A 23,645-nucleotide genomic window follows, 5' to 3' on the forward strand; every position below is an offset into this window, starting at 1 on the left:
TAAAGATGATAGTAACATGTATAGTTTCTACAATAACAAAAAATTATAATAAATCTTACAGTGTAAATTATTCCTTGTACTTGAAACAATACTTAAGTAATCATTGTCTAAGCCTGATCAAACAGGCGTGGCCTAGTTGATAGCGTGTCGAACTGTAAATTCCGAGGTTCATTTATTTTTGTCTCGTTGTGCAACGACCGAATTTCGCACTTTAAGGCATTTGTTAGGTTATAAGAGTAAAAGACAAACTTCACTATTCGATCAGACAGGATTAACCAAATGGTCGGGAGTGGATGTTGTTGACTTAAAGTTGCCCTCTCTCCACCGAAAACGTTCGCCCTTTCATCCATGTGAGTGTTACAATGTAAAGGTCAATCCCACTATTCATTGGTAAATAAATAGCCCGTGAGTTAGCGGTGGGTGTTGTTGAATAGCTGTCATCTATCTAGTTTTACACTGCTAAATTAGGGGCAGCTACCGCATATGACCCTAGCGTAGCTTTGAACGAAATTCATAACAAATCAGACCTTTCCTCCAAGCCAGTGTTTCACCCCTCCGAGGGAGAGAACAGCAGAAGGTTGGGTGGGGAGAAAAACACAGCTATCTCTATAGGAACATGTCAAATATATCAAAAATAAGAAATTTAAAAATCAGCAGTTTTAAAAACTTCCGTTTTAATAGTACTACTTTTAAGTAATATATAAGCAAGAACTAGCATGTAATAATCACATATTATATACACAAATACGTGATACAGAAGAGGACACAACAAAGGGTCACATATTATATACACAAATACGTAATACAGAGGAGGACACAACAAAGGATCACATATTATATACGCAAATACGTGATACAGAGGAGGACACAACAAAGGATCACATAGTATATACACAAATACGTGATACAGAGGAGGACACAACAAAGGATCACATATTATATACACAAATACGTGATACAGAGGAGGACACAACAAAGGGTGTGTTTACGTGAAGGGGGATCGCTGTAAAGAAAAACATTTACATGCCACTGGTTGTTGATTATTTTCTAGAGGTTCCATATGAGGGCGCTACGCAAACTTTGGAAATGAACTTCTATTAATACCTGACTTCTTGAATCAGAAAACTAAATGAACATTTTTGTTGTAGAAACAAATATCTCTAAGGATCTGAATATGTTTATAGTTATCTAAAGTTAAAACTTTTTTTTTTTTCAGTTTTCAATATCCCCAGCAGCAAAGCGGTAAGTTTACGGAATTACAACGCTAAAATCCGAGGTTCGATAATCCTCGTAGAAGATAGAGTGTAAATAGTCTGTTGCGTAGCTTTGTCCTAAAACGACCAAATAAATCTTTCCCTTGATAAATCTGAGTAGTTATAATGCTAAAAAACAGATCGTTACCCGCGGTAAGCAGAGTAGAAATAGCTTTGTTCTTAGTAAAAATCAAAGGGTTTTCAAACAATATTTATGTATTTATCAGTAACCGTTTTATCATTCTTCCATGTTGTACGTATATTTTTTCCTATATTTTGTTCTTTCCGTATGCCTCTAAATCCTGTGTGTTTTCTTATAGCTAAGTCACATTGGGCCATCTGCTGAGTCCACCAAGGGAAATCGAACCCCTGATTTTACCGTTGTAAGTCCGTAGACTTTCAATTGGACCAGCGAAGAACACTCCTAAATTAATTAGCGATGTGCCTCATTTGTAATACGTAAAAGTATAATGGAAATCATTGAATACAGGCTGAGTTGAGCACTAGGTGACAACCCTAGGGGTTGTACCAACAGGAACTGACCCTTCAAGTAAAGGTTGGTGGTCTCACAAGTAGAAGAATGATCCATTATTGATGTTACCAGAAGCCTTCTGGCTGTATATTTTTCAACTGATTCCTCATAATTACACCATATTTTACTTAGGTTTAAAGTAATTGTAATTTTCCCCTGAATATCGCTGAAGAACGTCCATGGTTGGCATTTTTGCCAAACTGATGTAAACCAAGGTCGATAGTCTACGAAGAGAGCTGTGTTTTATAAGTGGAAAGAAATGGGAACGGTTTGTATTCTTGGATAAAGTGTTGGCACTGTTAGTCATAAGTCCTGAATTTAACTCCCAGTCCCAGAGCATCTTTTCACTTACGATAATGTTTATTACAGAGTTTACTTTCATTGCTTCATACTATGAATTAAATATAATAATGATACATATATGAATCTAGTTAGACTCTTATGATTTATTTGTCTTGATAGTAGTAACTGTGTATTTTGTATGAGTTAAAGATGACTTTCAAACCTGCGTATAGTTGTAGATTAGATGTATACTAGTGTAAATTGAGCTACTGTTGCAACAGCTCGTCAACGACTGTAACCATGGTCATGGTAACGTGCGTTGCTTTTAATCTGTACTGAATGAGACACCATCACTATCGTAAAAGACTGACATTACTACATTTATAATCCTGTGTAAGTGACAGAAGGACGTGTTTATGAGATGACCTTAATACACAGCTCATTATTTTTCATGTTTTCTGCTTTGAAAACTGATCCTCCGGATTTACAACGCTAAAATCAGGGGTTCGATTCCCCTCGGTGGGCTGAGCAGATAGCCCTTTGTGGCTTTGCTATAAGAAAAACACACACAAAAACTGATCACGTGAAGAGAGCACGAGCTTTGTTATATGCATTTCTTGGCTCCCCTACATGAGCTGGATCAAAGTCTTACCTCAGTTACCTCAGTCTGGGTTCTCCAAGTCTCATCAATGTCACTGTTTCACCAGGGGGAAAGTTTCTTTTTACAAAAGTTGATGCCTTAACTCAGTTGTGAATACTTTGTTAATAATATACGTGATGCCGGAAATATTGGCATTCTTTTCCATATGTTTAGATTTTTTATACCACAACGTTTCCCAGTCTTCACGCGAACTCAAAACATAAAGTAAACATTGTTGACATTATGTCCTTTATATCCAGAAGAGATAAACTCAAGGTGAAATTAACAAATACAGGGTCGAAACATAAAATCTGTCATCATGGTAATCAGCAATTCTTATTGATTGGCTCAAATTTAGCAGTGAACGAAACTGTAGAGAGTGGAATGTAGAAATTTGGTACAAGTTTTGTCATTCACGTCACAGATAAGATGTCTGGTCTTCTATCACAATATATGAGTAATGTCAGACAAATCTTGAAGGAACTTCCAATCTTCAGCATAAGTACTTTTATTGATTGTTACTGGTATGGATATATGTACAGTGTTTATAAATGTCGACTGTAATAGTCATCCTAGCTTCTATGTCATCATGTTATATGGAGTTAAAGCCAATAAGATTAAACTACTTATGGTCTGAGAGTTTTGTCTTTCAAAAAAGTGTAATATCACGAAGTTTGGAGAACTTCTGGAACCAGTATCTGTTTACCCTGAAGTGAAACTAATAAACTAACATTGTGTGAAACTGGTAGAGTTTGGGACACTTTCTAATAATGCATTATTTACCAGTTTATTAGTTAACCCTTGACCTTCCCGTTCTTTTTCTTCTTGATGAGCTGAACTTTCCCACCTCTGTTGCTTATATGGATAACTGTCTGGGAAACACTTTTCATTCGTAACTGCATGTAAGCAATGCATTAACCACGCAGTGTTCATAACTCCTGTTGCTTGCTCCGTCTGCCCTAACAAGGCAGCCGAATGATGGTAGAGCAGTAGTCTATTAAAATGTGGATTCAGTTAGTTATCTTGACATACACACACTTGTCAGTAAGTTATAAAGATGCCCTCTCACTGTCAAAAAGCCTCCCTATCGAGCGAACTTATATTGATCCAGCTCCTGTAATTATAGCTGTGAATCTACATGTTAGTTTCTTAAAATACTCTTTTCTGTCCAACAAACTGTCACCCAGTCCAGTACGTATGTTACATCTAGTTGTGTTGATCATCTATTCCAGAGATTCATGTGCTACAACTTACAAACAACTATGTTTCAATGGTTTTACACTGGGACTAATCTTTCCAATAAATCTATAACTAACATAGATTTTTACTTATCCTTATAATTGACTACGTAATAACATTATATGTAAACCGAACTCTACTTAAACTAAACTACAATAACATGTATTAAACATTTATAATTGGCACCTCTACAATGTATCTACGGTAAACACATGAATATTTGTCCTTACGTATACTTACTACAACTTGGAAACTGCATAATTAATCTGTCTGATAACATTGTGAAGTTTTTCTTTCTTTTATTTTATTATGTTTATTTCGTGTGTTTTTTATTTCTTTGAGACATTCGGTAATGCATTTAAATTTCATATCATAATCCACCTCAATTAACTCATCACGGTCTAGTCTGGGAGTAAAGGCACTCGACACACAATTTATGTATCACGGGTTTAAGTTCTATAACCGAACATCCTCGTTTTTTTTCACCCATTGGGATATTATAATGTTTCGGTCAATCCCACTATTCAATCAGAGTGGATGACGTTAACTAGCTGCCTTCCAACTAGTCTATCACTTATAAATTAGAGAGGGCTAGAACTAGTGTTATTATTATAACCTAGGCTTAAACTTCTTATATTCCTCTAAAAACATTTATTAGCATAACTAATGTGTTTCAGCTTAATTAGCTCCCTGGGCAGACATAAAGAGTATTACCTTTCTCACATTGGATCATGTGATTACTTGGGGCCCCTGGGGTCCAGCACCTTATGTTATTAATCCTTAATTATTCTTTCCATGGACTAAATATAGTTTTAAGTGCTATTGGATATTCCTCTTATTAGTCATGAGTGGAGAATAACAACATATCTAACCACTATAAAATATATTGTTTATTATAACCGACTCCTTAAACTGAAGAATATACCAAAGATACTATGTTTTTCAGCAACCAGAGGAATAAATATATTTACAATAAAACAACATAAGGTCTTCTAATAACTATCTATTATTATGTACACGTTCAGCATTTCAGTTTCTACCAATCAAGGTATTTGAACACATGGTTCAGACGTTGGAAAGAAGAACGTACCGGTGTAACGATTTTAAATTATCCCCGTTTTCAAGTTACCCCCGGTAATATGAAATCGTTTTCAGAGTATCAGGGGAGTACCATGAAATCGATTTTAAATTACCCCCTTGATTTCAAATTACCCCCTCTTCTAACGCCCAAATGACAAACATAATGATTGCTTTTAATATTTGTAGTGCGTGTCGAGTACATATCTAAGTACATGATAACAGGCAAAAGGCCTATTATTTCTTTTATTAAAATTGATGATTTATATAAGATAAAAGGTATTTTAGGGGCTCGTCCTCACCAGACCACAAGGTCTACAACTGTCTTCATTCAATATATTGTAATTTATACATATTAATTTTTTTTATATTTATTTATGCGCACTGAAATAAAAATGAGTGATTAATAGCATGAGATAAAAACATGATAAATATTCGAATTTTTACATTATTATTAATGAGTTAATTTAATTTACACACACTGAGTGCGATAAAAACGTCTAGTATCTTAACAAACCGTTAAAACGAGTCTATCGGGAAGGGGGTAGTTTAAAATCAAGGGGGGTAAGATGAAATCGATTTTAACCTACCCCTCGGTAACTTGAAAACGGGGATAATTTGAAATCGTTACACCGGGGTATCTGTAATAGCTTGACTTAGTATAATTTGTCTTAAATCCAAATCTTAGTATTTGGGGGCAATATATGTGTCTTATTATTTACAAAAAGAGAGTAATAAAAGGTCGAAGCCAGATTTTGAGCAAACAGTGGATCTGCTTAGTACGAAAACTGTGTCTTACAAGACACCTTTCAAATCGATAGCTAACGGCTCAGAAGCTTTAGAAATCTGAAGGATTTTTTTAAAATCAAACCAACAGTAGACTAGTTCAATGAAAGGATTATATTCATCATTGAATTTCTTCTAATGTTTTATACACATCCGGGACACTCAAGCATTTAAATTTTGTGTTGGAAAAACAAAAAAGGTTAAACAGGTTATCAGCAGTTTCTCATTTTAGCTTTAACCGCTTCACGCATGAGAAGCAGCGACAAATATCACATTACACTTAAAGACATTGAACACAACTTTGTTTTTAAATAACTGCGTTGAAGCTGTAAGACTAGGATGGTACTTCTAACTATTAGGAAAAACTGTCTTAACGAAAACATATTTAACAAAAAGAGGTTATGATAAAAAAAAAAACCTATAACAGCTATAACTAAATAATCATCACTTCAGTACACCATAACACTGTAATCAGAACTGAGCGAATAAGGATAATTTATTACTACTGGCAGATACAGCATTAGTTAGTTTTAGATGATATTATAGACATTTAATCTGATTGTTTACACACGCTAAAATACCTCACACAAATGTTCCTATTCTCCACTGAGCCCGCCAATGGCACAGTGATATGTCCTTAGACTCACACTGCTAGAAACCGGGGAACAGAGCATAGATAGCCAGTTGTGTAGCTTTGTGTTTAATTCCAAACCAACACACTTCTCCAATGAGTAGTACTTTTATGGACTTACAACGCTAAAATCCAGGTGGAAACAACGAAGATGGCCTATTGTGTAGCATTGCGCTAAATAAAACTTTCTTACATTCCACTAAAGATTTAGTAATAAAATAACAATCCTAATGATAGAGAAAAATTTGTTATTGAAATTATATTCAATTGAAACGAAGTAGAACTAACTTTCCTATAGACTTCACTGTAACACTTTTTAATTTGCAGCTCTTTGTCAAACTTATGCTTTATGCACTATTGTAAAACATTCAACAGTTTGTGATAATAACTACTAAAAGTAGCAATTTGTTCTCCGCAAATAAATTTTAAAACAATCTTTCTTTATAAATTATATCTTTGCCGACAGCACCATAGGCAGATTTTAAGCCAGCAATAGGTTTGTTTCAAAGACAGTTTTTCACGGAACTTATTAGTTTGTGGCTCAGTTATTCAATCTGCTATAAGCCTTCATCCCGTAATAAACTATTAACATGTTCTACATCTCTATTACGTTTGAAGAAGAAAAACGTGCAAGGGAGGAGCATGCGCATTTCATTCCTGCACGAAAAGTCAATACTAATTCCACTGTTGGAACACGTTAAACTCATACATGATGAAGCTTGTCCTAAATATTTCATTAACTTATATTTTAAATATACAAATTAATAAAAAATATATATTAAATAATAATAATAAAGAATAATAAATAATAATAAAATAATAAATAATAATAATAAAATAATAATAATAATAATAAATAATAATAAAATAATAATAATAATAAATAATAATAATAATAATAATAAAAATAATAAAATATATATATACATATATATATATGTATTAAACAATAAAAAAATGCCACCAACAAACTTGACATTCCGCTGATAGAATAAAATAATCACTATATATGAGCCACAATACATGGACATTGCCCTGAAAAGGATAAAAAATAATTCAGTTCTACAATTATAAATACCAATCCGCCAAGAACATAAGTACGGGGAGGAGGAAGAGGTCATAGAGAACCTGACCCTCCAGGGTATGAACGTTTCTTACCCAAACACCGACAGACATTCACGTTAAATTTCTAGTCAGCAACAATCTTTTAGAAAGATGCTGGTATTTTTTCTTATTGCTGTTGTTTAGGTAGAAACTTTAAAAAAAACAATAACCAAACTAAGCAGACAAGTACGTGCCAATATATAGTCATGAAGGCCACTGTAGAACTAAAAGCTTTCGTTTTTAAATTTACTTCATTTTTCTGTTATTTGATCTGATAAATAAAAATTATCAGTTTTAATGGATTTTATTAAGTTTGGTCAATTATAAGTTTATGGTTTGATTTGAATTTCGCGCAAAGCTACACGAGAGCTATCTGCGCTAGCCGTCCATAATCTATCAGTGTAAGACTAGAAGGAAGGCAGCTAGACATCACCACCCACCGCCAACTCTTGGGCTACTTTTTAACCAACAAATAGTGGAATTCACAAGTTACATCATAACGACCCCAAGGCTGAAAGAGCGAGCATGTTTGGTGAGACGGGGATTTGAACCAGCGACCCTCAGATTAGAAGCCGAGTGCCTTAACCACCTGGCCATACCGGGCCATAAGTTTATGGATTCGCTCAAAGAAAATAACTAAATTAAATAGGACGAGTTTCTGAACTTTCAATAGAAATAGGGTTTAAAAATGGTCAACATTTAATCTCCGATGATGTCCAAAATATAAAGATGTTAACTCAATGAAACTTTATCATAATATTTTTTATGTTCATGAATATTATATTTCTATATCCAACTAAGCTTTTATTGATAAAAATTATTTTAAATTTAATCACATTATTCCATTTTATCACCAGATAATTTTAACCTTTTTTTATTTTAATATAGATGTAGCTTTCGGGAGGTTTTAGTTTCTTTTTACTTTATCATGGAAAAGAAAATGACTTTCAAATCCATTGTTGAATGTAAGGTTGCTCATCACCACGTTATAGCTGAGACTTAAAATTCCAAGGCTTTCGTGAGCAACAAAGTGTCGCATTCGGATTTGTTAGTGGTTCACTAATGAGAACTGTAATTTGCTCAATGTATGTCTAGATAATCATATTTGACAATTACTGAATAACAACCGATGGCTAGAACAAAAATTAGCTAGTAGTTTGCTTGGGCTTACTTTTAACGTTGAGTTTGTTTTTTAAATTTTGCGCAAAGCTAAAGTAGAGCTATCTGCGCTAGCCGTTATTAATTTAGCAGTGTAAGACTAGAGAGAAAGGAGCTAGTGAACCACACCAACCGCCAACTATTGGGCTACTATTTTACCAATTAATGTTTTTGTTTGTTTTGTTTTTGGAATTTCGCACAAAGCTACTCGAGAGCTATCTGTGCTAGCCGTCCCTAATTTAGCAGTGTAAGACTAGAGGGAAGGCAGCTAGTCATCACCACCCACCGCCAGCTCTTGGGCTAATCTTTTACCAACAAATAGTGGGATTGACCGTCACATTATAACGTCCCCACGGCTGGGAGGGCGAGCATGTTTGGAGCGACGCGGATGCGAACCCGCGACCCTCAGATTACGAGTCGCACGCCTTAACGCGCTTGGCCATGCCGAGCCATTTACCAATTAATAGTGAATGAAAGGGTGGGCATGTTTGGTGTGACTGAGATTCGAAACCGTCAATATCAGATAAGGAGTCCAGCGCCCTAGCCATTTTCCCATGTCAGGCCTTAGCGTTGAATTAAAACAACAACAATACACAAAAGTTATAACCTTTAATTTTACTTTTTTTCTTTCTTATTCTAGCATAAAATTATTTTAAACTCAAAAATATGTAAAGTGTAATAAATAACCCGACAAAATGTTTAAAAATTATTTTATTACTTATAAGAATAAAATAAAATAAGAAGAAACAAAACTGTTGTTTTTTCAGTTTAGACGAAAGTTGGAGTTAATGGCAATTTTCTATAAAATCTAAATTTCTACTTTTGTGAGAGTTTTAAGCATTAAAATATTAATATCTACAATCTACAATTTACAGAGTATTAATAAATTAGTCCAAATTCAAGCTTTATTATTGGAAAATAAACATTTCCAAAACACTAAAGGCCCAAAACCCAGACAGTTTGTATTTACTGTTATTACAAATCAAGCCTTGTTTGTTTATTTGTTTTTGTAATTTCGCACAAAGCTACTCGAGGGTTATCTGTACTAGCCGTCCCTAATTTAGCAGTGTAAGACTAGAGGGAAGGCAGATAGTCATCACCACCCACCGCCAACTCTTGGGCTACTCTTTTACCAACGAATAGTGGGATTGACCGTCACATTATAACGCCCCCACGGCTGAAAGGGCGAGCATGTCTGGTCTCAGATTACGAGTCGCACGCCTTAACACGCTTGGCCATGCCGGGCCAGTCAAGCCTTGTTTAACAAGACATTTATCTACAAACACATACGTACCTCCTGGTTCTAAAAGAAGGAAAATCACAAATTCAAAATAAATCTTAAATGAAATACGTAACATGCCCTTCTTTGAACATAAATTATGATTTTTCAAACGGTTACTTACTAAATAAAATGTATTGTTGTTTTTCCTCTCTTACAAGGAATTAATCCTGGAACATTTAGGAAATTTACATGTTGATGACTGCAGCGGTGAAAACGTAAATACGCTGAATTACTGAAACCAAAGTTAAATCAATCTTTTGATTAAAAACCCCTTTAGTGTGCAGCAAATTATGGCCTGAACAAGGGAAACAACGATCCTTGTTGATCGGATTATTCTTCCTATAAATCGACATTTATGATTGATATGCAGGAGTCTCATGTTGGTATTAAAAGCTATACAACAGCAAAAAACAGTTTGGTAACAGGTAAGTATAAATAAGCTATCTACTGTAACAGCAACATAGAGAGTAAGCACCAGATAAGCGTATCCAGACTTCTGTTCAACATAATAAATCACTTGTTAGTACATAACAGTACAATGTAAAAATCTTAGTCCAGGAAAGTGGTTGTTTGATTCTTAATCATATAAATGTAGTGTCCCATCAGCATTTGTACAGCAGAAAAATATTTTCTATGAGTCGAAATTCATCTTTCTGGCAATCTAGATAAACATTCGCTTCTAAAAGCAAAGAGGCGAATTCACGAATATAAACTCGATATTAGCATTTACTAACTATGTCTTTTTTTCAACTCCAGTTTTCTAAATGTCATTCTGAAAATTGTTTGAACTCCAATATTCTAGAAACAAAAGACTAGACGATCTGGTAGTATTTATCTAATTACTGGTACATTCTCATTTCGTTGTATACAGTATTAGCCAAAATGTTTGCATATTGTATAATAAATAAGATTGTTATTATTAATATATGGAGAACAAATACACTTAGCACTGTCAAACTTAGAAATACATGTTATATTAACTATTTATATATGTAATTTTTTCTAATGAGATAGATTCTTTGGGCAGCATGGACGATTTATCATCAAACAATTTTATCAAACAACTGTAAAAAGATGTGTAATTCAGAATTTCCTTTATTACCACGAAACCTTACCAAATAATGACAAAATATAATATCAAAATATTATAACTAGCGTCTGTAACAAAGTTATTAGTTCATATTAACTTAGTTGGTCTTTACGTATGCTAATCGCATCCACAACGCGACATGGCATGCTGTCGGTGAGGTTATTGATGCCATTCACCATGATTTCATCCAAACTTGTCACTACAAGGCGTTGCAACTCAGCAACAATATCTGGTTTAGGGTCACGTTTAGTAGTTTTTACCCAAACGTTCTCAGTGTTATTACAACCTGGAGCTTTTGATGGCCATGACAATCTTGTTATTTTCTCCTGCTCAAAATAATCCTCTACAATATGTTACATTGCCATCCTCAAACACAAAGTTATTATCAAACATTGCCCTAGCATATGGCAGAAATATCATTGCATGTGATGCATGTAGAAGGCGTCATTGGCGTTTTAAAGAAGGATATGAAAAACATTTTTTCCACCATAATGAATAGCTGCCCAAACATATACTGCACCACCTCCTTTGTGTTCTCTGTGAAAAAGACAGTCTTTCCTCATATGTTCTCCAGGGAAACGACGACCACTAATCCCATCATCATATTTAAACAAGCTCGAAACAAGACTCATATGAAAAGATAATGTGTCGCCAGTGCCCTAACTACTAGTATCGGTTTGCAGATATATCTTTTTTTTTCAAAATAACTTTCTTTGGTCAGTCTCTTATTCACTGTTCTTCTGAGTATCCTGGAATGAACGTGTTCATAAAGTGTTGCAAGACTTCTTTCGACTTTGACGTGTTGACATGATTAAGACATGGTCATCTCGAGTGTTAGTTTTTCAGTGTCCACCAATAGACTTTCCTCGACAATGTTTCCTGTAGACCGATGATGTTTCAGAATTCTGGATACAGTACATTGGGAATACTCTATTGTTCTGGCAATGTCCGTCTGCTTCACACCATTTTTAGACGTTCGAACAATTTGATACTTTTATAACTTCTGGCGCCCCCAAGCACAAAGAAATTTTCTGAACAAAGCGTTGATATTATTTGTTAAAGACTATACCAAAGCACACCTCTTTTGTATAAAACACATGTATACGTGTGTTTTGACGAGTAAATGCTCAAAACAATTTATACAGACCAGAATAACGACTCGTATATATTTTTTCGATCGTACTCTACCTTCTCTGTTGCTATTCAAGAGTTTATCAATACCTGTTATCAATACCTGTTCCAGCACGAAGACAACAGCATAAAACAGAACAGTCTGGAAACGTTACATATTAGATGAATGTGTAAATCATTTACTACGAACAAACATAGAACCAAACCCTCATCTACAAGTAAATACGAACTCATTAACTAGCAGTAGATGTTTTACGAAGCAAAATAAGTCTTCTATCACTTTAAGCATTATAGCTGCAAATTAAATAGCTACATAACACTGTGATCACAGTAACTGTAGAATGTTATTTCAAGTTAGTCAACTCCAATACAATACACTGGTTCTACAATATTCTGGGGCCCGACATAGCCAGATGGTTAAGACGCTCGACTCCTAATCTAAGGGTCACCCTTTCAGCCGTGAGAGTGTTATAATGTAACAGTCAATTACGCTATTCGTTGATAACAGAGTAGTCCAAAATGTGGAGGTGGGTGGTGATGCCTAGGTGCCTTCCCTCTAATCTTACACCGTCAAATTAGGGACGGCTAGCGCAGATAGCCCTCGTGTAACTTTGAGCGAAATTCAAAACAAACCGTCATCATCCTGAACCCACCATTAAATTGTTATTTTTCATATACTCATACAGATCACATTAAGTGAATCTTGTTTTACCATATTGTTGGTAATATCATGTCCTGTGCTCGTCGTGACATATTTCAAACTTCTGAATTATTGAACAAGTGTTCGTATATTAACAACCTCGGTGGCAAAACAAAGAAAGTGAGTTTGAAGTTACAAAACTAACTACTGGAGGTGCTCTAGTAGCAAGATTTATTGGCACTAACTTTCACTAGTTTCGCTATTCTTTTCCTAATACTCATAAAATATCTTGCAGTTTATAATCTTAGATCTTGTCCTTAAGAGGAACGGAAAACTTTCATGAAACTAAAATACAGGGTGTTCGGAAAGTCTCTGCACACTTATATATTTACTAACAGACATGTTTCAATATAGAATACAGGAGATAAATATGAATGACAATTACAAACGATGTTCAAAGTGACCTCCGTTGGCATCAATACAGGTTTGGATCCTTCTTATTTTGTTTCTAAACACCGCTATCAGTTGCTGGCTTGAAATAGATTGAATGAATGCTGTTATCGCTGCTTTCAAAACTGCACAGTGACTTTCCGAACACCCTGTAGATTTCTTTATGAACGGAATTTCTCAAAATACCATAAAAAAGAGAAATTTATGGCACCAAATTTCACGAATTTGTGAGCTACTTACGTCAATATATGTATGTACATAATATGTTGATATGTGTGTATTTTTCTTATAGCAAAGCCACATCAGGCTATCTGCTAGGCCCACCGAGGATAATCGAACCCCTAATTTTTGCGTTGTAAACAGTAGACTTACCGCTGTAATAGCATGGGACACGTTGGTATGAAAGTGTAATCTCTGTTATTGGTACAACTTGAGATTCGTTCAGATTAAGATAATTTATTTACGTTTTTCAAAAGTTTTTTTAGTTAATAGTAAAATTAAATATTTTGGAATTTCAATCTTATTCAAAGTAAAATCATTATGCTTTGTTTGATATTATGTTTTGTTGGTATTAAGGGCAAAATTACAGAATGGACTATTTTTGGTATGGCCGCCATAGAGATCGAATCCTTGAGACTTGTGTTATAAACTCTCAACTTTATCACTTAGCGATCAAGAAGAGGCATTCTTCGAAAATATCATTACTTCCGAGAATTTATTCATTTAAAAACTTTCTTTTTATACTTGATTAGTTGAAAGTTTATAATACCATTTTAAATATGTACTTACATAGGAAGTTTCCACTAACACATTGAAATTGAACCAATTGAAGCTTTCACTCAGGTTTTGGCCCTGGCATGGCCAGGTGGTTAAAGCACTCGACTCGTAATCCGGGGTCGCGGGTTTTAACTAAGGTTAAAAGTTTTTACTAACAACTTAAAACCCAACTGATATGAATTTTTCATTAACACCTTAAACTGAATCGATTGAAAGTTTTCACTAACACTTTTAAAATAAAGCTGCTGAAAATTGTCACAAACATATTAAACCAATTAATATTTTTCATTAAAACCAAAAACTAAACTAGTTTGAAGTTTTCACTAAAACCTTAAAACCGAAACGGTTGGAGCATTTCTTTAATAGACTAAATATGAACCGATTCAAAGTTTTTGTTAAGACTTTAAACTTGAAGCAGTTGAAAGTTTTCAGTAAAATATAAAAATGTAGCCGTTAAATTAACAATACGTGAATAGCTTAAGTCGTTTTACAAAGTGTTTAAAAATGTGAAACGTTTTCTTGTTATCAGAAAACTGAAAATTCATAATAAAATAATCTCTACCTTACATTCAGTTTTCCCGCTGTCAAGCCCACATTAAAAACAACATAAGTAATATTGGAAAACAGGTTTTATGGAAGAAATGGCTCTCTCTGTATTTGTAACTTGGCAAAGTTATACCTGGAATAAATAGAGCTCCTTTTAAAACGCATTTTCTTAAAACTATTTATTCACCAATTTTCTTATGGGTCAAAGATTTTGTTAATTCCACGTTCCTCACAAAGGTACGGTCATAAAACTTTGTGAACAAAAATGTCATCAATAATACAATTATTTTCACTGATTGCTTCTGGGAACGTCACTCATTTTACATATAAAATGAAAGACTTAGTCAGTTGTCAGTATTACAACAAGGCCCGGCATGGCAAAGCGTCGTAAGGCGTGCGACTCATAATCAGAGGGTCGCGGGTTCGCATCCCCGTCGCTACAAACATGCTCGCCCTTTCAGCCGTGGGGGCGTTATAATGTAACGGTCAATCCCAAGTAGCTCAAGAGTTGGCAGTGGGTGGTGATGACTAGCTGCCTTCCCCTAGTCTTACACTGCTAAATTAGAGACGGCTAGCACAGATAGCCCTCGAGTAGCTTTGTGCGAAATTCAAAACAAACTAACAAAAAGTATTATAAGAGGCAAAAACAGAAAGTCGGTAAATCGAGGGTTAAGAAACCTGACATTGAGACTATCTATTTTACCGTACAAACAGCATTGCATATGGATTTCTTTCGTCACTACATTAGCTATTTGGTTTTTATCTAATATTTAATTAACAGATTAAAAAAAAGAAGTGATGCATCAGCTATGTTTACGGCCCCTTGCTTCAGTAACTGATTGTGTGTGTGTGTGTGTTTTTTATAGCAAAGCCACATCGGGCTATACTGCTGACTCCAAACTGATTGTGTCGCAAGACTTTCGTTTTCCTACACCATAGATGCCGTAGTATAGTTTTGGTTTCTAATACCTATATATAGCATCTTTAAATGTGACTCTGCAAACATTAAGTCATCCAAGATATTTTAATTGGATTCCCTGCTCCAGAATAAGGCGTAAGAATTTTTACAACAAAAAGACGTAATAAGTTACTCCATGATTTATATGTTTCAAAATTAACAACATATACAACATGGAGATAACTTTTTAGAACGCATAACACTAATCACTATACAGTATCATATAGTACAGATTTTAAATTGGAGACATTAATCCCCAAAATTTCCGCTTAATTATATTGTTCCATTAATGAATCAAAGCCTATATTTTGAAATTATTTTTAATCAGTATATTACAAGTTTGAAAGCCCAGCATGGCCAGGTGGTTAAGGCACTCGACTCGTAATCTGAGAGTCGCGGGTTCGAATCCCTGTCACACCAAACATGCTCGCTCTTTCAGCCGTAGGGGCGTTATAAAGTAATGGTCAATCCAACCATTCATTGGTAAAAGAGTAGCCCAAGAGTTGGCCCTGGCGGTGATGATCAGCTGCCTTCCCTCTAGTCTTACACTGCTAAATTAGGGACAGCTAGTGCAGATAGCCCTCGTGTAGCTTTGCACGAAATTAAAAAACAAACAAATTTGAAAATTTTCTGAACGTGCTATAGACTTTTCTATCACTTTAAATACCTCATTGTGTTTCAATTTCAAGGAAACTTAACAACAGGGATTAAATAAGAATACGCCTTCCACCCGTATTCATCAGCTTATTGTACGAATGTGTATTGTGAATTAGAGGCGTACTGCTGTATGAACACATTAATATTTTGTAACAACTCATGTACTTACAAAACCAACCACATATTAAAAAAGTATAGAAAATAAAGATTAACTTACCATTTTGGTTATAGACGGATTTATACTTTAACTGCGTAATAAAGTTTACTGCACGAAAACACCAGTTCGAGCCAGTATTATTCCAAACTGTCGTTTTGTTTAGAATGTCACCACTTCAGTCAGAGGACCGCGTTTTTGTTACCAACAAACACACACTTCATTACGTCTTCAGACGAAATTCTAATTTTACTTAGACAAAGGAGGAACACACTGATAGTTCTCTTATTGGTCTCTGCTTGACTCACTTCTCAACTTTCAGAGCTATTTCTGTCAGCTGGAGAAATAATCTTTTCTTTGTCATGTGGCTGGTATTAAAGCATGTAGAGTAGCGCCCTCTCGAGCTGACTAATGAACTAAAAATACTTAAACGGATGTGTATTGCCTCAGGCGAGAGTTACACAATTCTGAGTTCGTTTCAAAATGAAACTTCGAGTTTTCACTAGATGTGAGAGTAAGATAGATAGATGTAGTGAAGTGTAAGAATGGATACGTTAGTTAAAAGTAAACAACGAAGTGAAGATCATAAAATTATCTGAGAATATATGAATTATTTCTGTGCGATCGATGAAGTAATGTTCTTAAACATTGAGAATGTCAATTACTTCCTAGTAATCGCTATTAATATTATAAAAGCAACGTTTTTAGTTAACCTTGTAACACCATACGCAGTACTTCTAATTTCTTTCTAGACAGATACCTAGAAGCAGTGAAGTCATTTCAGCAAACTCTTGAAGTTCATACATCAGCTATAGTAATTACGTAAGGGCCAAAGGGTTAGGTTTGTTTGTTTGTTTTGAATTTCGCGCAAAGCTACATGAGAGCTATCTACGTTAGCCGTCCCTAATTTAGCAGTGTAAGACTAGAGGGAAGGCAGCTAGTCATCACCACCCACCGCCAACTCTTGAGCTACCCTTTTATCAACGAATAGTTGGATTGACAGGTCACATCATAACGACCCCAAGGCTAAAGCAGCGAGTATGTTTGATGTGACGGAGATTCGAACCCGCGACCCTCGGATTACGAGTCGAGTGTCATAACCACCTGGCCATGTCTGTCCCCAAGGGGTTATGAGGAACAAAGAAAATAACATAGAAATTTCTATCCTGTTCTGTTATATATTAATATTCGTAATTTCCCATAAACACAGTTCATTAAACAGACATTTCACATATCTCAAAAACAAACAAAATAAGATTTAGGTGGCGGGGATTGTCCCCCTTAGCCACCCTTCCTCTAACTGGCACCACTGCCCAGTAGCTACCAGAAAACGATTTAGCGTCCCAGAAATAAAATTATTAGCTATTTAGGTAATAATTCCTGACATTTACATATTTGGTAATGACTGACATACGTTGAAATTCTGTTCTATACATTAACAGCTAGCATTATGTAACAGTCGTATAGATACTTATATTGTGCTAACTATAACTCAACAGTATTAACCGATAAAGCAGTCATTATCAGTCATAACAGTAGTAATCTATGTAACAATAATTAGTAGTGATAGTAATCTTTCTCACATTTACAATTATTCATATCAGTAATAATATACTGAACAGTAATTACTAGTCACAGCACTAATGTCCCCGCTGGAGCAGCGGTAAGGCTATAAATGTACAACGCTAAAATCAGGGGGGTCGATTCGCCACGCTGGACACAGCAGATAGCTCGATGTGGCTTTACTATAAGAAAAACACATGTAACTGTAATAATCTATGTAGCAAACATTATTACCTAAAAGTAATGATCACTCTAGAATATGTTATTTGTCATTACTACTAAAAAAATAATAGGAATAAACAGATTAGTTGTTGAATTAATACTTTGTCCACATGTAACTTTCACTGTGTTTACGATAACTGCCGACATTTCGTTGCTTGGTGTCACAACAAAAAGCAGCCTGAGTTACACTATTCTTCCCTCATGCTAAATCCTAGAATTAGTGCTGTTGTGCACACAGTTCTACCAGAATAAAGCTGTTATACAGAATTATTTATTGATATACTCCAATTCCAACCACAAATATTGAACAAGATAATAGAGATGGCTGGTTAGAAACTTCAGCACTCTGGTTGTACCATATTAGCTTTTCACTATATGCACAACACGTGTTTTTGCTTTTTGAGGCTTTTTTTTTATCCCTAAAAAAAATATTCAAACCAAAATTAAGACGACAGCATAAAGCAAAGCGAAAGATTAGGCAAAAAACTGAGAATTTTGAAAATAAACAACTTCATTAATAATTGCTAAGGGTTCGCGTGTCTTCACATCAGGTCCCCTTTTACACTAGATGTGAAGATACCCTGTGCTTAGATTATTATCTTTTATGTTTTTGGCAGTGCGCCTGCTGTACATGACAAAGGTTTTGCTGTAACAGTAAAAATAAAGTGTCTTGCATGCAATAGCTGTAACCATTCTAATACCTTTGCAATGTAGTGCAAACGAGACAAGTGATGTCCAGAGGTTTGGAAGTCGAAACTTACACCCCATTACAGTCGAAAAAAATAGGCTGTGTACTCTAAGTTTGTGGAAGCGTTATAAGAGTTGCACTCACATCTCACTATTCAGTTAAATTAGCCCACAAGTTGGCAGAGGATGGTGTTGACTAGCTGCCTTTCTTCTAGACTACCTCTTCAAAATTACAAATGGTTAGTACAGAACTCGTATAGCTTTGTGTGACCTTGTTGTTGTTAAGTACGAAGCTGCACAAAGGGTTATCTGTGCTGTGTCCACTACAAGTATTGAAATCTTATTTTATACGTTGAGCCACTGGGGGGAAGGGCAGTTTGGTGTGAAATTCAATAACACAAAACACACTGCAAAATAAAAGAGATGTCTGAGTTCACACATTTCCAAGAACCTTGATTACTCCTCCGAGTAATTATGAGTGAACCTACATGTGAGCAACATGAAATTTACAGGGATTTTTTAAGCACAACTTTCTGTATTGGAGAACATAACTTGAATCAGAAATAAAGGAGCGCTTTGAAATTTGTGAAAAGACATTGACAAATAATAGCGGTTTGTTCGGTTAGTTTTAGTTTGTCTGAGCTAACCGTGTTCAAGTTAGCAGTGATGGATTGGACTGAAGGCAGTCAATTAAGCAACACCCAATGTCAACTCTTGGGCTACTCTTTCGCCAACAAATAGAGGGATTGATCATCACATTATTACGCCCCCATGGCTGAAAGAGCGAAGAGGTTTGGTAGAAAAAAGTCGAACTTGCAACCCTCAAATTGCGAATCGTATGTCATAATTATCAGGCCATGTCAGACCGAGAAATGTCAATTGTTCATCGCTGTCCATCCTTGATCGCCTCTTCTATTATTTTTGGATGCTCTTAAATTTCATAATTCTAATATCTAAATTAATCAGTCTTATATCGATAAAACGACACATCTATATTCAAATTATCTTTACGTACGTATTAAATATATGTACACTGGTTTCTTATGGTGTTATAATGACCGTTCTTCGTAGTTGCTGGAAGATACATGGAAACTTAAAACTAATGAATTACTAAACGCCAGGTTCTAGCTCACAATTTACAAGCCAAGCGTTATACTTCAGTGAAGTATATTTGTGTCGTTAGTGTATTATATTCTTCCCGTAATAAATGAATGGGAGCATTTCTAGCTGGATCACCCTGTATATCTTTGTCTCTATATGAACAGGTGCATCAGGTTTCTAGGTATAATGAGTTAATTTTACATAAATATCATGTGCATATATTGAATATTAACATTCCAGAAAAATTTTCAGAAAGTTCGGCAGTACAAATAGGTAGAGCTTATTTGTAGATTCATTGTCTCCTTCAGATGATGAATAATTTTGGCATCAGTGTAAGAAAGATCAAATTCGTTAGAAATAAGCAGGATAGTACTTTATAAGTTGTGAATAGTTTTATAGGTGTTTAGTCATGTGTAATTGTATTTTTCATAGCACGTTATTTTCGTAAAAAAAACATGAAAATATATTGTCTTTGAAGACCAGTGATTTGTTTGTTTTTGAATTTCGCGCAAAGCTACACGAGGGCTATCTGCACTAGTCGTCCCTCATTGAGCAGTGTAAGACTAGAGGGAAGGTAGCTAGACATGACCACCCACCGCCAACTCTTGGGCTACTCTTTTACCAACGAATAGTGGGATTGACCGTCACATTATAACGCCACCACGGCTGAAAGGAAGAGCATGTTTGGTACCATGAAGATTCGAACCCGCGGCCCTCGGATTGTGGGTCGAAGCGCCTTAACCACCTGGCCGTCCTGGGACTGAAGAACGGTGAACAATACTGAAATAATCTGGATATAAAGCTTTAAGCCACAAGTTATATACGATTTCCATCCCACGAACAAACTGTTATCTATATGTTGTAACAGTCTTGTGTAGCAGGGTACAGCCACCACAACGAGCCCTATTTCTGAAGCATTTCAAAAAAAAAAAAAAAACAATAATATAAACTAATAATCTTTAAGGTAGTTGAAATATTTTACTGTATAATTGCCTTCGTAAATTTCATAAATCATTTGACCGTCTCTAACGAAAATATTATCTTTTTAGCATAATTATATTCTAAGTTTGGTACACAATAAGCAATTTTGTAGAATCACGGGGGGGATCAAGAATGGTTAGATGATTTATTCTCTCAGAAATGTTTGTGAATAGATTTTGCTTGTTGTTAAACGCAAAACTACAAAGTTATCTGGTCTTCCGCCCTCACTGTTTTGTAAACGCGATTATTAAACCCACAGTCTTACCATTGAGTCACAGGAACTTCAAACTGACTTGGCAGCTTTATAAGGAACGTAAAAACATGTATATGTTGCATATAACACCAAAATATATTTTTTACAGTGTTTGCAAAATAACTATATGTGAAAAATATATGGCTACCTTTGCGTACATTGAAAGTTTCTAAATTTCTCATATAAAAATAAGACTTTCTGAAACGCATAGCTCGTGGACAAATTTTGCATAGAAATACAATATCAAGATATTTTGCAGTATTAATTTGTGTTCAGTGTGTTTGTGTTTTTCTTATAGCAAAGCCACATCGGACTATCTGCTGAAGTCATCGAGGTTAATCGAACCTCTGATTTTAGCGTTGTAAATCCGTAGACTTACCGCTGTAATAGCGGAGGGCAATAATATGTGTTCAAATAAATACGTTCGTGGTACTCGAGACCGAACAACATTCAAAGAATAAAAATCTCCGAAAACCTCATTTAAATTAATTTTTTATGTAGACATTAGTTTCTTATTTATATAAAAAAATCAAAGTTTTTTTTTTTTTGGAACAACAAAAGGGAAATTATACAGCCAATAATCTTACTTCGCGGATTCAATAATATACACACGACTGTTATTTCTTACTGGTGGTTTTAATTATGATAAAATCTGAACTCATCGCCCTGATTATTTAGATTCCAGAACTATTGTGGAATCATATAGAAAAATACGGAGCTATCAGAACAGAGCGTTGTAACTTTGTATGTAGATTATAATATTTAGAATCTCACACTGAATCGTTTGTTATCTATATATTTTCAAAATCCACACAACTAAAGCTATCTATTTTATGTAAACTGTAATAAAAAAAACATTTATGCCTATTGAATTTTGAAATGTAAAATAGTAGGGCTATACACTCATCTTAACGATTTTAATGTTCTTCACCCAATTCATAAGGTAATTTTCCAATTTGCTGACCCAGCTCTTCATCAGGAAAGTTAAAAAATGAGAAACGTGACAGGAATTAGAATTACTCCCCTTAATACGTTAATAGACAATAATAACAACGATTTATTCATCCCCTGAAATAAGAAAAAAATTAACAGTGGAAAGAGCGCATGAAAAAAAGAACGAAACAGACTCGAAGGGACCTATCGTAGGTCAGAGGTAAGTCTCATTTCTCCCTCTAAAATTGGGATTTCGATACCTGCGATGAGCAAAACACATATAGCCCATTGTGTAGTAGCTTTGTACTTACCAACAACAGTTGAAGCAGCAAGTTGAGAGCTCGACTGGCATGGAGACAACGCAAGGCAGGAAAGTTTTATTTAAAAAGAAAAAGAGAGTTCAATATGGCAGTGAAAAACCTAAAGTCTGTACTTAAAGTATCACAAATAAGTGATTTTCTGTAAAAGGTTTTGATCAGTGTAGATACTTTGTTGATCAAAACTGCGATATGCGTAGTCTGGTTTAAAAGAAAGAAGATAAAGATATAACTAGGTATAAGAGATATTCAGAGGATCTTATTTGAAAATCAAGAAATAAAGTTGTAGTTTTCACTCTGATTTAAAAGAAACCGAATGAAAGAAATAGGCCTGTTTATTTTATACAAAAGATATATTGGATTAACTGCAGTGCCCACCACGGGGAATCGAACCTCGGACTTTAACATTGCAAGTTCGTAGATTTAACACTCTTCTACCGTAGGATTGAAATAGGTAATAATATGTAAAAACTGTTTGAGAAATTTATATGCAAAAACGGCTCGTTTGGGTTGAGAAAAAACGAGCCGTTTTTGCATATAAATTTCTCAACAAGTGGGTTTCTCGACATCACTGAAAAACTGTTTGATTCCACAGTCGTCGTAATGAGCCAGTCACAGATATCAAATTAATTTAAAGTAGAAATATTTCACATTCCTGTTTTCAAATCCCTAATGGAACAGTTTAGAGAAACGTGAAAAAAAAAAAAAAAGACATCGCAGACTAACCTAACAGTTTTCATTATTGTTAAGCCTATTTATAAGGTTCAGTAATGCTGGTAGCAGAACAGTGTTTGAAATTACTCTGAACAAGGCAGTTAACTCAAAGTAGAAATTTTTACCTCAGATCTTAAATGCGAGACGACCAAGAAAGTCCAATTCTAAAAACCAACCCTAAAAGTTTCGTAGGGGTAAAAAGATACAAGCTGTATTAGGAAGTTTTTGTCTCAGGAATATTTTCGTAGGGGTAAAAAGATACAAGCTGTATTAGGAAGTTTTTGTCTCAGGAATATTTTCGTAGGGTTAAAAAGATACAAGCTGTATTAGGAAGTTTTTGTCTCAGGAATATTTTCGTAGGGGTAAAAAGATACAAGCTGTATTAGGAAGTTTTTGTCTCAGGAATATTTTCGTAGGGGTAAAAAGATACAAGCTGTATTAGGAAGTTTTTGTCTCAGGAATATTTTCGTAGGTGTAAAAAGATACA

At 34.8% G+C, this 23,645-nt stretch overlaps 1 protein-coding gene across 10 annotated transcripts in view; it reads right to left on the bottom strand.

Annotated features, from left to right (window-relative positions):
* Nucleotides 1–16,733, bottom strand: part of LOC143229657 (calmodulin-alpha-like) — a 106,645-nt gene extending 89,912 nt beyond the window's left edge. For 7 of the 10 annotated variants that reach the window (XR_013015984.1, XM_076462275.1, XM_076462274.1 and 4 more), the window contains exon 1: nucleotides 16,451–16,727. Coding sequence is in view for 7 of the 10 variants with exons in the window: in XM_076462275.1 (XP_076318390.1) it covers nucleotides 16,451–16,453 (3 nt within the window). In the remaining 3 variants the exon portion in view is untranslated. Of the gene's footprint in view, nucleotides 1–16,450 lie in introns of all 10 variants that reach the window. The other 3 variants (XM_076462270.1, XM_076462279.1, XM_076462278.1) reach the window with 3 other exon arrangements.
* Nucleotides 16,734–23,645: the final 6,912 nt, after the last annotated feature.

The sequence above is a fragment of the Tachypleus tridentatus genome, chromosome 10 (genome assembly GCF_004210375.1).
Source record: "Tachypleus tridentatus isolate NWPU-2018 chromosome 10, ASM421037v1, whole genome shotgun sequence".
In the NCBI taxonomy this organism is placed as follows: Eukaryota; Metazoa; Arthropoda; class Merostomata; order Xiphosura; family Limulidae; genus Tachypleus; species Tachypleus tridentatus.